Below are 15,392 nucleotides of genomic sequence, written 5' to 3'. Positions count from 1 at the left end.
ATTGTAATACGGAAGGACGGAGGCGATGTCTAACTGGGGCTCGGGGCAGTGGTCGGCCGTAAGCAGAAGCGCCGTCACTGGATGCAGCGCGAGTGCGCGACAATCGCAGTACGCCGAGCAACGAAACGCAGCGAATGCGAGAGCAATCGACAAACAACCAGGAGAAGTGAGACGGCTGCCGATGCGGATCAAGTATGGGCAAGCACAAGTTTGTTTGTTAGCTGGGTTGCGGTGGCGGTGGCAGAGCTCTCTCATCCCGCTGTCTCATCCCGCCCTCTGGAGCGGCAATTCATCTGCGCATTCAACCGCTTCACCGACCAACCGCGCCAACAAAGAAGAAAAGGGGAAAGGAAAACACGGTTGTTTGCATGCTCGGCATCACGCGCGCGTCCCAATAAGGATACGACTGACCATGGCGACATCGTAAGAGTACTTTTGCGATGCCGTCAAAGGTTGCGTGAGTGTCTCGTTCTGTTGGTGCGGCTGAACGGTGCACTAACGGTTGGCTTGGCCCGACCGCGCTGCGCAACCTGGAAATTAACCAACCGTCACCTCCCGTCCAGAAACTCGCATACCCGTACTTCGCCCGACGCCCGGCATACCGCTTTGAGTAAGCGATTCGGCATGTTTGCTTTCTTGGCTGTGCAAGCAAAGTCTTCGGGACGCAGGCCGATGCCATGCCCAGCCCGGATAGCAGCAAGATGAGGCGGTACGGATACTGGTGCCGGCGATCCCCGCCCGTGCCGCATGTCAGCGACTCACGCCGCACGCCAGAGACAAGTCGACCAGGCAATCAAGCCCAACATGAACTCGCCATCCGTATCAACTTCAATCGCCCGACAGCCGATGGTCGTGAGATTATTTCTGGTGGCCAGCGGCAGTGCTTGAAGCGGCCAGAGAGGACGCGACCCCAGAAAGAAGTGGCAGTATTCTCATGTTTCGGGTGCCTCCCAGTGACGTGACTATGCGGGATCGTGTCCAGGACCCAGATTCGATCGATCTATCTCGACCGAGATCTGATCCAATGAGGACGGCAATTGATGCATGCATAACCCGCTCGATGCACGCTTGGCCAAATTGTCCAACATCTACCTGACGGGCTTCCCTGGTCGCTTGTCAGTCCGTGGCGTCAGCCTGAATCAATATCCACAAGCCATCCGAGACGCAAACATCTCATCAAGACAGCGAAAGGGCGTGGAAAGCAGGCCGCGTGGCTGCCCTCCAGTTTCGAGACAAGTAGCGGTCGCGGAAGTTGAAAGACGCAAGCTTGGCATTTCGACAAACACCTCCCTAGCCTCAGGTCTCGTCACTCTGGGTCCAGCCGGAAAACATCCCGAGACAAGCTCCAGATTCGAAGATTCCGTTTTGCCGAGAGGATGGACTCACCCACCATCATGCAGTCCTCCGGCCGTCATCACAGTCCGACTGTGATTGGTAAAACGTGCCAATCACACCAGGATAGCTCAAAGAATCACCATGGCGCGGTCAAGAAGATGGTGGAGTCCGTCCCCCTGATGAGATCTTGCTGTCTCCCCTGCCTGTGATGGCAGGGTATGCCGTCCTCCATCCCAGATGTTTGCAGAAGGCGCCTGGAATCGTGCATCAAGCAAATGTGGTTCCGCCGAATTTGATCTCGCCTTTTCCTCACGTCTGAGGTGTCGAGGAATTTCCAAATTTGCTCTTCTGCAGATGCTAAACCGCGGAGACGAAAAGGTTTTTGATCACTTGGAGACGGGCATGGTATGTTGTTTGCCCTGTAGGATGTTTGGCCAATCTCGTCCCGCGCTCGGTCGTCAAAATGAGAGACCGCTTTTTTGGGCTGGGGGACCACGCAGCAGAGCGGCCCTTTTTTTTTCTCTTTTCTTTTTTTTTTTTTTTGCCACGACCGGGCGCCTGGACATCCACTGCTTTTGTCTTCTTCAGTAAGGACTGCCATTGGTCCTCTTCAAGATTGGCCGATGAGTTAGTCCTCCATGCATGTGGAATTCCGTTGTAGTGAGATCCTACAATTGTTCGGAGCTTCCAGTGCCCAATAATCCGATTGGAAGGGTGGCCGAGTTGGTTATGGCGCCAGGTTAAGGTCATCTTGCATTTTTCTTGTTCCAGTGCCCAACGGATTCACCTCCGAAGGCCCCGATTACGGCGTGTTCACGCATTTCATGGAAATGCAACAGCAGAGATGCCAAAGCAAGCCTAGCATTACGACCGTAGGCCCCTTTCCCCAGTCGAGCTTCTAGAATCTGGGTGGGACCATTCATTTTGATGAATTCAGTCTTGATTCCCGGGTTCGGGTGGGGCAAACGGCCGGGGGCGGGATACGGGCGGTTAGACCGAGTGGAGATGAGCTTCGATCCACCCGGACGCCGGATCGGTCCATCCCCCGCAAACGCCTCGGCATATACCTAAACCAGCGTTGCCATAAGTACAAACTATTCAACAAACAATATAAGTTAATCAACTAAAGTGATACCATTACTACTTCCTAATTAAGCAATCCCTCCTCCCTCAGAATTATTGAATACTTTGATGTCTTATATATATATAGATCTAGCTAATAGGAGGCTATAGATTAGCCCCTACCCTATTTATTTAGGCATGCCCAGCTACTAAAACATACTACTATTACTAACCTCACTATCATCATATATACTATTAAGGTTATTCAGACCACCCTCACTATACTAGATAAAGGCTTATTTTTCTGAAACGTTAGTAATAGGTAGATGTAATTACGGCAATTTAAATAGTGTATTTAACGTTGCGATTAAACGTGAATTATAAAAGTTTTATATTATTATATATCTTACTTATTATTTACCCCTATTACCTTACTAAACTTTATAATATCTACTACTACTATTGCCTCCTCCTCTACTGCTAACGCGTATGCAATCTTAGGCGCCCCGCGCTAGTGGATCTCTATATAGATTGAGATAGCCCTTACTACTATTATCCCTCTAAATCCTATAATTAATAACCTACCTATTATTATTGTTAGTAGTAAGAGGTATATCCTTAAGTAGCACTTGACGTAGTGGAGAGGCTAGGGTCAATCCAGCTAGATTCAAGAGCATAGCGACTTCCTCATTAAGGTTATTCAGGGCTAGGCCGCAGCCTCCTATTAGAGTTGCCAACAATACAATACTAGAGGGACCCCTAAGGTATTTAGCGCCGCTACTACTTCTACCGCCCTAGAGCACTTAATGTAGTATATTATCCTAAGCTTCTTACTAATATAAAGTCCACTCTAATGAGGCTAAAGTAGCTATTGTATTTATAGGATCTCTACCCTCTTAGATAAGGATTCTAACGCTAACTCCTTAATAACCCTATTAGACCCTCCTCTATATAAGAGGGTATAGCTTAATAATAGCAATATCCCTAAGGGTAAGATCATAACTCTACGGGATCTCTACGTCGCCTCTATTATCTCTACTAACCTCCCTTTTGCCCACTTTGAGAATACCTTCCTCCAATAGATCCTATAATACCATAGTATAGAGGTCGCTAGAGAGGTCCTATAGAGTTGTACGTCTATTTAGGACTATCTCCACAACTTCTAGCAGCGCGGAGAGGCCCTCGTAAAGTCGGAGCTCCACTCAGCAGCATCCAAAATACACCTTTCATTTAATCTATAGTTATTGCCTAATATTTACGCCTTTATAGGGGTTATATATTATTTTATTGATATTACTAGCACGTTATAGTTATACCTCTTAGGCTTCTCTTAACACTATAGAGACTATAGTAGTAATACCCTCTTAGAGACCCTCCTTAACGTTATTAACCAATATAGGATCTAGGACCGGATTGGAGTAACTATCTCTAATAACGCAACTAATAATAATACCTGCCTCTAGGTCTTCTACTGGGATATATATCCCGCAATAACGGAGGAGGATGTGGAGGCCCGGCGTATGAGGTGCTATAGCTATATACTCAACCTCACAGCCCAGGCCTTTTTATTTGGCGCCAATAAGGAGACTCTTGAGGCCAAATCTAACTACTACTGGCTTATTAACTATTATGATGATAATCTTGACCTCTGGTGGAGGCTTGGGCCTATTGGCTGGCTCCGGAACATTATTAAGTACGTCTGGGCCTCTCTGCAACGGACTAAACGGTACCGGAAGGCTATAGCTGAGATTAATAGCGACTCTGCTGACTTCTAGATCTTCTCTAAGTCGTCTCATGAGGCCCAGCTTATCCTGAATAACGACACTCGCTAGAACAGTACGTACCTTATAATTAAGAGGGCTATAAAGAAGAAGAATAAGATCTAGTCTTTTATACTATTAAATAATAATAATAATAACGTTAAAAAGCATATCCTAGAAGCGGATCTATTGTCTTCTAACGACTAGAAGGTTCTTGCTGAGATAGGTATGATCCTAGAGCCTTTTTATTATTAGACAAAGAGGTATAAGGGCTGGGGGGTTGGTGATAGGCATAGTTGACTTTGGGAGGTCACGATGGGCTTGGAATACCTCCTTTTACACCTCATCAACTAGAAGACTTACTATAACTCCACAATCTCTCCTAATAATCCTTTTGAGGAGTTGCAGCTATTATAAACCTATTTAGGACGACCTCAATGTAGTTAGTATAACTAATAAGCCCTCCCTAATTACGTACGTAAAGACTGGGCATCTCTAGTCTCTTAGGTAGCCTTGCAATTTGACTCTCTTGACGAGCAGTAGTAAACCTTCCTCTATAGTAGTATTGAGCAGTTGTGGTAGAAGCTCTTTTACTACTATAATAGGTTAGGGGACTCCCTACTGCTTTCTAGTGCGATTATCCTCTATCCCGCATTTGGGATCTCCTATTTATGAGACGTATGGAGTGGTGACCACTAAGAGGGATGGGTCGAGAAGGCTTAGAACACCCTCATAGAGTACTTTAATAAGTAGTATTATTAGTATGGCGCGGAAGAGGGTATCCCCAGCCCTACTAGCCCTGCCGTTGACTATGAGGCTTGGGATGATGATGACACTCACTTCCAGTAGTGGGTTAATAGCTGGCGCCAGTAGACCCTACCCCGGATGGATGAGCTCAATCTATACCTCCATCAACCTCTAGAGAAGACCTCTAATCCCGTCTGGTGGTAGTTGGACCATTTAGAGACCTTCCCGGCGCTCTCCCGGCTTGCAATTAACGTCTTCACCGTGCTGGCAATAGCGGCTAACTATAAGAGGGCTTTTAGTACTATAAAGTTAACCCTCACGTCGTAGAGGATGAGGATGAAGCTGGATACTATAGAGAGGCTCTAGCTGTTAAAAAACTAGATAAAAAGGGGGGTTATACTACTAAATAACAGCTTTAGATTGCTAGGTATATTATAAATAGCTTCATTATATAGGTCACATATTTTTATATAGTAACTTAAATTAACCTATTTATAAGTTACCTAAATAACTAAAAACTCCAAGAAAAATCTTATCAATAGCAATTTTGTGGGTCAAAATTAACTTGATTGCACTTACGGCAACGCTGACCTAAACACCACATCAAGTGCCGGGAGTTGACACTGCGCAATGTTTCGAGCGTCAGAAATCAAACTTGAGTCCAGACCGGAGTATGAATGGCACCGTTCCAGACCCATATTATCCATAACTGAGCCCATCACAAAATTCGATATCGGTCAAGGAAACCCCCAGGGAGCCTCTCATCGGACGGAACTCTTCACTCCATGTACTACGGTCCTTGCACTTACGTCGTTAGAGTATGTTATCGACTTCCACCTCGATTGACTGGAAGGCCGGTTCGAACGCATTTGATCCATTGATTGAGGCTGTGTGAAGTATCAAATAGTTCTGTGGAGCCGCGCATCCTGCCTTTGCTGGTTTGCTCACCGAGATCTCACATCGCCAGACGCGCCGAAGGCATGTTATTGACAGCCCGTTTCATTTCCATAGGTACATCTACCACATTTGGCAAGCTGTCGTTGAATCCAGTGGGTTTTGATGGCAGTCGGTTGTATTCTCAACAAAAGCCGGAAAGACACGGGAATATCCACATCCACGCATTGGGAATCACGGAATCGTGGAAGTTGCAAACTGTGAAGCCAGCTCCCTGTTGTTCTCGATATAGCTGACTCTAAGGTTGGGAAGATATTCCTGAACCCTGCTCCCCCTTTTACGGGCGTTGAAGTCCGCCTGGGTAGCTTTCATTCCGGGCCCGCTCAGAGAAGCGTGGACTCTATGCCAATTCTGCTCGGTCTTTCCAACTTGCTTCTCAAAACCCACAATACGGCCTTCATCTCATCATCTGACTGGTAGCTATCCTGAAAAAAACCGACCGAGTTTGACGTTGGAGTGAGTTGCACATGAATATCCTGAACTGTATCGGTCCTCCTCTCAAATACCAGCTGTTCCAGTGAAGCACGGCAAGCGAAAAGAGAAGCTTATGTATGAGACGTGGAACCGTGTCCTGGGATGACCTTCACCTCATCTTGCTTTTCGTAAAGCTTTTTGAAAGGAAGGTGATGATTCCGACAAGATCCTCAGGCGAGCACCTTGTCATGACGTGCGGAAATTCCGGGACTGCGATTCTCGTGTGAGATGGGACTCGCGGATAGAAGAGCAGCAATGCATATTGTTCACATCTTAATATAAAGTTTGACGTGACTGCCTGGCAGCCTTTGCACATTGCGGGCTTGGAGGATATGGAGGTCGATGTCGCAGGACTCGGCTCCCTCCTGAAGTCGTGGCCGTGTACGAGCAGAAATGGTTGAATTCCGGGACTCGCTCCGTCTCCGGAATAATGCCTCGAATCGATCCCTTTTCGTCTTGCGCTTTTGTCCTCACCTGTTGCCAGTCGAACACGACCATCACCGATCTCGAACAGGGTCGACCTTAGGTTTATTTGGGTCGACCTTGGCCTTATTCAGGTCGACCTTAAATTTGGTCGACCTTGGGTTTGGTCGACCTAGGTTATCTCAGGTGAGCTTGGTCGACCGTAGGTTAGGCCGACCTGCCCTTGGTTTAGCCGACCTTGACTTGGGTGGGGGCGACCTCAGTATCCTTCGTCTGTTCGGGCAATCGGCGCCTTATGCCGCAACCCGCCGCAGCAGCATTATCGATCATAAGATTAGGAAGAGATGGAAAGTCGGCTCACGGAGAACGGGATGTTTAGACGGGAACACGATGCCAAGAGGGCATGGAATGCTGGGAGGGTAGGCGATCAAGTTGACGAGACGGCACGCCAGCCGTCAAACTCTGTTCATGATGAAGATGTGAGGCTCTCCAGGTCGCGAGATTGTAAAAGAGGGTATCTTTATGGTTCTTTTGGAATTGCTTGAAGCTCACACGTCTCGCCGTTGGCTTTCAGTCTCCTTCAGCATGAGTCAATTACCACGTTGAACAGATGTGGCAGCCATTCAATTCGAAGCGAGGCTGGTGGAAGCTCACATTCACGACGCCTCTGATTGAAAAGCGAGTGGGCCGGCACCAACGCGACCAGGTCAAGGCCGATAAGAACCTCAATATTCATTTGAACATGATTCAGCACGCTGTAAATGATGGCATTCACGTTCTTGGGGAATATGAATTCCCGGGAAGGAAAGTATCCCAAGTTCGTGAGGTGCAAGTAACGTCGATCGCGTGGCCACAACGGAGGATCGAGAAGCCTCCCCTCCCGCGCAACGAACTGCACCCTGGAATTGCAGCTCTGCCTTCTCCGCCGCTGCATCCCGCATGAGACGTCGGGCGGCACGTAAATTTCGCTGGCGTATTCACAAGATGCGTGCTGCTCAGCTCTGCCCGAGATGCTTAAGTGAATTTGTCCGCTCCTGCATCGGGGGATTCTACGGGAGTTCGCGAGGGGCACTGGCTCAAAATTCGATAATTCGATTTTGGCGGTCATGGACGCTGGACCTTCTGTGACCATTTTTAGTGGTCACACCCTCTGCCATTGCTTTAGCGGTCATGCACACCTCCCATGACCGTTCTTATGCGTGATGGGCCTAATAAGGTATAGACGCTGAAATTCAAGCTTGACCATTGGCTAGAAAAAAGCTGACTAAGGCTCCCACGGACGCGCACGGACCATATACTCCCAGCTGTGACCTGATTTTCAGGTCACGCAATCTGGAGGTACCGAGGTGCCTAGGAACCTAGGAGCTGTGACCTCGCAACGAGGTCACGGCAGCTGGGTCCCGTCTTGCGGTCATGGATTTTTCTTTTCGCTGAGGTGCCCACTGCGACCGCCCACTGCAACTGCCTCCTACGACTCCCAAGCGCGCGCACGTCGCCTTTTGGGCCAGAGCTACGCAGAGCGGTAGCCATGTGGGCTGCATCAACAAAAGGCGATTCTGCCACGGTGCGCGTAGTCCCCAAAGTCGATCTTTGAGGCAGTGCCCCTCGGGAACTGCCGTACGATTCCTGGAATTATGCAAATAGCTGACTTTAGCTTCCGGGCCGCTTCTGCGTAACTGAATCACCCCAAACAGTGAAATAGCCCCTCAGGTAGTCATCGAGCTCCTGCCTTCCTGGGAGCTTTCTCCGACTTGCAGCCCTGTTTCCAACGTTCCGGCAACCTCAGCTCTCACTCTTACCACACTGGGCAGATTTTCTTCGCGTCGCCTCGCAGCAACGACACAACGAACACAAAATACCGGAAGTCTTTCCCGACGCCATCCGTCATCCTCAAACGCCTGCGTTTTTTGCTCTCTCCAGCGCCGTCCAAAGTTCCGGCTTGACACGGCAAGGCCTGCCAAGAGATGTGCGACTCTCTATCGACGCCGTCGTTCCAGAACCAAGGTTGTAGGCGTCATACCTCTACTCTACTCCAGCACTGAAAATTGAAATCCCGCCGCCGAACGCAGCCCCTCGCTAACCCTTCCTTGGACTAGACCACGATCGCACATCCCACTTCAACGAGATACACTGTCTAAAGCAGAACAATCCATAATATTTCCCTGCCTCCAATCCGATCTGGTCCCCCACCCTCGCATTCACTTCTCTCTCGACGCCTACGCCCCTACGATCTCTGCCGCCGAGGTCGCCGCCGAGGCCAACCACACCGGGGATTCTCATATCTTGCTTCGAGCCCAACAACAGACAGTCAACCACGCCCCCCGCCACGGCAAGTACATGGCCACTTCCTTGCTGTACCGCGGTGACATCGTCCCCAACCCCAACGACCACCACGCCGCTGTCGCTACCCTTAAGACGAAGCCCACCATCCAGTTACCGATCTTCTATCTTACCACGACAAGATCCTGAGCACCGCCGAACCTCTACCGAGCCTCCAATGTCGGACATGACCCGAGCCTGACGCGATGAAGCCGCCAACCTTCCACGCAGCAACTCAGATGGTTCCTCTCTGCACTCGATTCTAGTCTCCCGGAAAGACAAGGCCGACTTTGCGTCCAGCCAGCTGGCGTTGTCGGTGGAGGTCAGCTAGGTGGCTTTGGCAGTCGTTGACTAGGCGACGGCAAGTTGCCCGCAACAGAACAAGTATGATCCCCGATCCTCGTCGTCGAATGGTGCTGACAGAGGAAAAGTGACCCAGGTCTCGTTCGCAAGGGGCAAGAGATCCTCGGGATATTCTCGATGCCGCCCTGTTGGTAGCATCGTCGGCGTCACCGTCAGCAACTTCGTCGACATCCTTTTCTTTATTATTCTCATTGTCCTCGCCCTCATCCTCGCCCTCGCCATCGTCCGCGCCGTCCGCGCCGTTGTCGTTACCGTCGTCGTAACCAACATTTGTGGTGTCCTCGGTCTCAGCATTCTTGGTGAAGAGGACCCCGACCTCCTCGTCTGTCCTGGAGCAAACCCCATCCTCCTCGTCTCGGCGTCAAAACGGCAGACATCTTCTCGATACCACATATCTACGGGGAACATCATCCAACAGCTCAACCGTCTGAGCTCGCGCGCACGACCGCGGCTTGAGACGTACTTCACATTCAACTCGAACAAGGATTTGTGCAATTTGTCAAGAACCGGAGGCGTCCCTGACTGCCACAGGCCTTTGTTGGTCTCTCTACGTTCAGCGCTGCCATCGCTCCCGGACGCATGTTCGGCAGGACATGAGCAACCCCGTTTTGGGAGGTGGGCAAGCGGACGAACCTAGTGTGGACTATGGGGCACACTGTACGATGGTTCTGCGCTGGGCTACGGGTAATACGATCTTGTACTGGTGCCGCAGGACACGACGAGCCGTCCCGGACGGTGATCGGGTGGAGTATGGGAAGCCGTCACCGAACGTGCCAGACACTACGATTTCTTGTGGGGAACACTACGCCGATGATGCCTTCGCGGGACTCATGCCTCATTGTTCTCTGCGTCAATCCTGCCGTTTTGGCACACAAACAACGCAAACCCCTTGATCTTGTCCAGGGGATCAACTCGGGAAACTGCCCATCTTCAACCTCGTTGAATCGTCGTCGTCACTTCAATCCACCCTTTCCCCTTTCTGTGACGGAACCTGGGAAGCGGAGTGCAACGAAGCAACCACCATCAGGCGGCATCGCGGTCAAGATGCTTGTGCTTCCGCAGCAATCGAGAGCTTCACTAGCCGTGGTAGAGGCTGAGTCAAACTGGAATGCCGAGTACACAGGCCTGCCGAAACTACGGGCGAAGGTGCTGCTTACCTTGAGCTTCTCTAGAAGCAGGTTGCAACCCTCCGCCGCGATGATGCACAGACTTCGCCATGCCATGAACAACGCCATTCGGCACACCACTGGCCAATCTCGGTTGTCCGCTATACTCCATTGCAACCAAGGACACGATTCTGAACTCCAAAACCAACGCCGACGCAGCGAAGCCAATTTTCTAACATGATCATGGCCTTATCTCCTGACACTGCCTGCAATGAGTCGCTCCGCCAGGTCAACGAAAGCTGGAAACTGTCTTGGTCACCGTTTAACACACGGCGAGAACATTCGAACAAGGGAAGGACATGGCTGGAGATCGACACAGTTTCGATCTAGAAGGGCGGGATCAAGACTGTTATTCACCAGCACAGAGCACCGAGGGGGAGACAAACTGGCGAGTCGGCGCAACTTGGGACTTCAAAACGCCACCTGTTCTCGAATGATCTCGGGCGTGGGAAGGCTGCTCTTGGAAGAAGAACGAACTGGGCATGAAGCCGTCTGTCGGTCACCCCAGCTCACGCATCTGCACAGCGGACTCCTGTGCCGCTGGATGTAACATGACCGCCCAATCACTCAACGACAGGCGTGAGCAATCGAACCGGGAAACATCTGCACCTTCTTCTCACGATACTGCGCCGACCGCATTGTCTCCGCAATTCGAATGTCGGCAACTTCCCGGCACATCAGAAGCTCATCCCTCCACTTCCGCTTCCACCGCGGCAGGCGCAACAACCTGACCATCAGCACCCACGTCCGCCAACAATACCACCAGCCGCACGCCGCAGTCGGCTGACGATCCGCCTCGCTCAAGACTACTACAACTGTTCCGCATGACATGCCCATGTAGCTGGCGAGGCAGAGAATTCAGTGTGCCGAAGCTTTCGGAGGCGGGTTAGGGCGACAACGCGCATCTGGTCCCACAGCACCTGCTTTCTTGTTGTTTCGACATCGACGCCTGCACGGTCAAGGTCGAACTGGCGAGAGATATGCCACTGGGGACCCTCAAGCAAGCGTTTGTTGAGAAGGTCTCGCCGATGCCGTTGTCAACAATGGCCCGACAGACGTACGCATCCGCGGCAAGCTTGTTCCCTCCTTGAAAAGGGAATTGCCGCACGCAATGAGAGTTGTGGTCCAGAAGTCCCGAGGGAGAGACTTTCTTGAGAGGCTTCCAAGGCAGTCGCTGCGGCGCACTTCTGGACACGAAGCCCCAGGCCCATGCAACGAGATTTGAACCGCCCTCGAGACACCTCATTGCCAGAATTGCATGTCACACTTGGCGCCAATGCCCGTCTCTTTTGGAGTCATGTCCGACTTACCCGAAACTCGCATTCTCCAACATTGTCGACCAAGGGTGCGTTTTCTGGTCTGCAAATTAAGCGGTTTCTCTTGCTAACCCATACACCGGATTATTCTACGCCTGTCCGGAATCCTCGCATCTCAAGTCCTTCCTACTCGTCGGCATCAGCTGCAGTATCTGGCATGCTGGGTGGGGAAGCTCGAGACTCTTGCCAACTTCCGGGGCTCAGAGCAGTGGTCGCCGACCAACCGAGCCCGTTTTCGAGGAGCAATTTCGAACCTACCTTCTTCGACTGGGAGCAGCTTTGAATGCTCGCCAATCTTGTTTCTCCACGACAGAGGCGAGCTACAGGCAACGATCGGCGGTACCTTCTCCAAATACGACCTTTCAGATTGAACAACTGCAAAAGGTCTCTGGAGACAAGGCGCATGATGGCTACTTGCAGTAAAGTGCCGGACTTCATGGGATATCTACTGGGGTTTGCATTGAATAACTGGTGAGTCTCCTGGCTGATCTCTTGGTTGATGTGTCCTTGTTGGAGGACTACTGAGGGCAAGACTTTTTGGAGCAATTAGTAACCAAGAGACAGGTGACAGAGCACCGCATTACGACGAGTGACTCTGGCTCCGGAAGCAAGAGGAAACGTGGCAATGGGGGCGAAGTACGATTACCAGCGTCTGGCCTGGAGATCCGTGGCAAGAAGACTACCAAGGCTCCTGTTTTGGTCCTGAAACCATGCATTCTCGATCTGTTCATTGGAGCGGGGGAACCGTCGATTCATTCCATCTTCAACAAGAGTTCAGATCATCGGATGGAGAAGTCCGCGTTGGAATCGGTCTATTGACACATCGGCATGCAATAAAGTTGTCGTCAAAGGACCGAAGAGCTATAGGGGGCCAGAGAGCAGCGGCCCACCCAAACGCTGACAGGAAAGGTTCCTCAATGTCGAAAGAAAGCAAGAAGGAGGTCAAGAAGGAGGTCAAGAAGGAGGTCAAGAAGGAGATCACGGAGGAGGTCTAGGACGTGGCGGCGAAGGAGGCCAACAAGGAGCCGAGAATAAGACGGAGGATAAGGCCAGTGACGAGACTGATGTTGCGTTCGTACACAAGCCGGTCGGGGGCCATGGACGGCGAGAAAAGATTTCAGCCCTGTGGTCACCATTGCTAGGACCCGGTTACGCGGACCGAAGAATGAAGACAGGATGTACAGTTGAGTAAGGAGAGAATCGGTTGTCATCTCCACGTCAATTCGTCTTGATCATGTTACTCTCAAATATGCTTCCGGCAAGGAGATGAAAAAGCTGTGCGTGCCATGGAACAGGACACTTTGACGGTCATGTCCCCTCACGTTGCCATGTCACGCGCTCTATCATTCCTCTTCACCCATTTTGATGCTGCTACGAAATCCCTTACGGTAACTGTCTGATTCTCCCCCACACGTGTCTTCTTCCACCCTCGCGGTGTATTGACTTGCATCTGTATGATGACTGGCACCATCAAGGAGCCTTTCAATACGTACCAACCGTGGTGATGTCACCGCCGAATATTTGTCAACAATCTAAACCTCTCGGCCACCTTCCACATCGTGATGTAGCGAGGTTCTAACTGGAGATCAACCCGCAGTAAGTCCATTAGTCACCCACAATATCACGTCACCAAGTTCCATAGACCCAATCGAGACGATGACGGAAAGTGTCAAGTAGTACCCATCCTCCCCAAAACGAGGCACGTCAAGGCCCATTCGCCTCGTTCTCACCGAAGCGACGTAGGTGTCTAACATTCTACGACTTCGTCGTTTTATTCTACAACTCCTCTGTCTCCCATTCTCTTCACTCGAGCACTTTCGGCGCTTCTCTTGTTCATGTATTTATTGTTCAACATCGTCTCCGTTTCCTCGGTGTCTTCTTCGGTGTGCGCAATCTCGTTCTCGGAATCTATCCCTCAACAGGCGACCCCGCCACCCCGTTACCGACAATACGCTCTTTCTAGCCTTAGGCTGCTGTGCTGACTTCCTCGGCGTTTCCTGTTCGCAAGAAACCGGGAGACCGTCTCAGATCCCACCAAGGTCTCGGTCTTCAACGCGGCCGTCGATATGTGTACTCGCGAGCATCCAACCTGTCTCGTACTACAATCAGAACCCATCCGGCGTCTCTGACATCGTCATGTGGCGAGTTATCGGGAACATGAGCTTCACGTTGGAATCTCCGGCAGGCTTTGTTGTCCGTGCCCAATGCCATCCGTCTTATTCAGCGTCTCATAGTTGCTCCGTCCGGAATGTGATCTTCCGGATTGGCGATATCGATGTTGCGATCACGGGCCGGGATCCACCAACGCCATGGGAAGAGGTCATCCTCGTTTCCGGGCGGACTGCGACTCTAACGGCCGACGTAGTCGAGATTCTAGAGACCATGCGCGAGGCTATTTATGCCTCCTGGTAGCATGTGGACGACGACGGCATTGGCGGGGAGGGCTGGCACAGCATGAAGTTGTCTGGAGTACCCATGGGAGCTACGGACGCGAATAGAATGTCCTTTAAGAAGACATTATGTCTCCATGAAACCCACGACGATGCCACTAAGTCAAGCCGGAGAGGGTCAGCTGCAAGACAATGAAAACATTTCGCCCCTCCCCACCCCCGGATGACTGGAATCTTGCATACTTGAGAGAATGATATATGGTTCCCTTGAAGGCTTCAGTACGTTTGAGGGCTTTGACAGTCAAGTCCTTCTACTGTGACCCGGCAGTGTGTCGCTCATATTCAGTTTTCGGGGGCTGTTCAGACTAGGAAGACGGTTGACTGAGATCCGCTTCCGCATAAAGATTGGCTTGACATGGATGAGGGGCAATATCTGTTGCTAGGGGTGGAAGAAGAAAGTGATATATGGCTCCTATCGTAAGATAATCAACCGAGACTATGTCATGGACACCTAACTCTGGAGAACCGCCCGCTCGCGAACGTGATCCTTCTCAAGCGTCCGCAACGCATCACGTTGTGCCTTATGGATATGATCGTCATGATTCTCAATGATCTCTGCTTGCTTCGTTCCAAGATCTACCATTCCGTAGAACGACTGCAGGCACATCATGTTCATTAAGAACCTCTTCTACTACGGCGCAGATAGACATGGCCTTTCTGCATGTACCCTTCCTACTTCACAGTGATTTTCCCTCCCCATGAAATGCCGGTCTGCTGCGCTACAAGAGGTAACTTCCCACCGTGACAGCTCATACGATGAGGTTGATGCTTCACAAGAAGAACCAAACACGCTGGCTTTTCCTTTCCAGATCCCATCTAGTTCACACGTTGCGGGCGCCGTCTCCAATTTGTCCCTTCTCATGCAATGGTCGATGACCATGCGAAGCACAATATCCCGGGTCGAGCTAGCTGACCTGATCATCGTTTCGTAGAAAGGCATTCACGGGTGGTTTTTGGCGCTGAAAGGCTGGCTTGCTGTGGTTGGTTTGCTGGTCGGCCCCTTTCCTTGGTGCTGCTTGATGA

At 50.9% G+C, this 15,392-nt stretch overlaps 1 protein-coding gene across 1 annotated transcript; it reads left to right on the top strand.

The window, feature by feature from the left end:
• Positions 1-8,933: 8,933 nt before the first annotated feature.
• On the top strand, positions 8,934-12,914 carry CkaCkLH20_12608 (uncharacterized protein; the record flags this gene model as incomplete). The annotated part of the gene is made up of 4 exons (XM_038895321.1): positions 8,934-9,187; positions 9,306-9,396; positions 9,454-9,935; positions 12,851-12,914. The coding sequence occupies 4 exons, from the start codon at positions 8,934-8,936 to the stop codon at positions 12,912-12,914; spliced, it is 891 nt and encodes a 296-aa protein (XP_038739362.1).
• Positions 12,915-15,392: the final 2,478 nt, after the last annotated feature.

This window comes from Colletotrichum karsti, assembly GCF_011947395.1.
Source record: "Colletotrichum karsti strain CkLH20 chromosome Unknown Scaffold62, whole genome shotgun sequence".
NCBI lineage: Eukaryota > Fungi > Ascomycota > Sordariomycetes > Glomerellales > Glomerellaceae > Colletotrichum > Colletotrichum karsti.
Note: the sequence above shows the minus strand (reverse complement) of the source record. Positions and strands in the feature narration are given on the sequence as shown.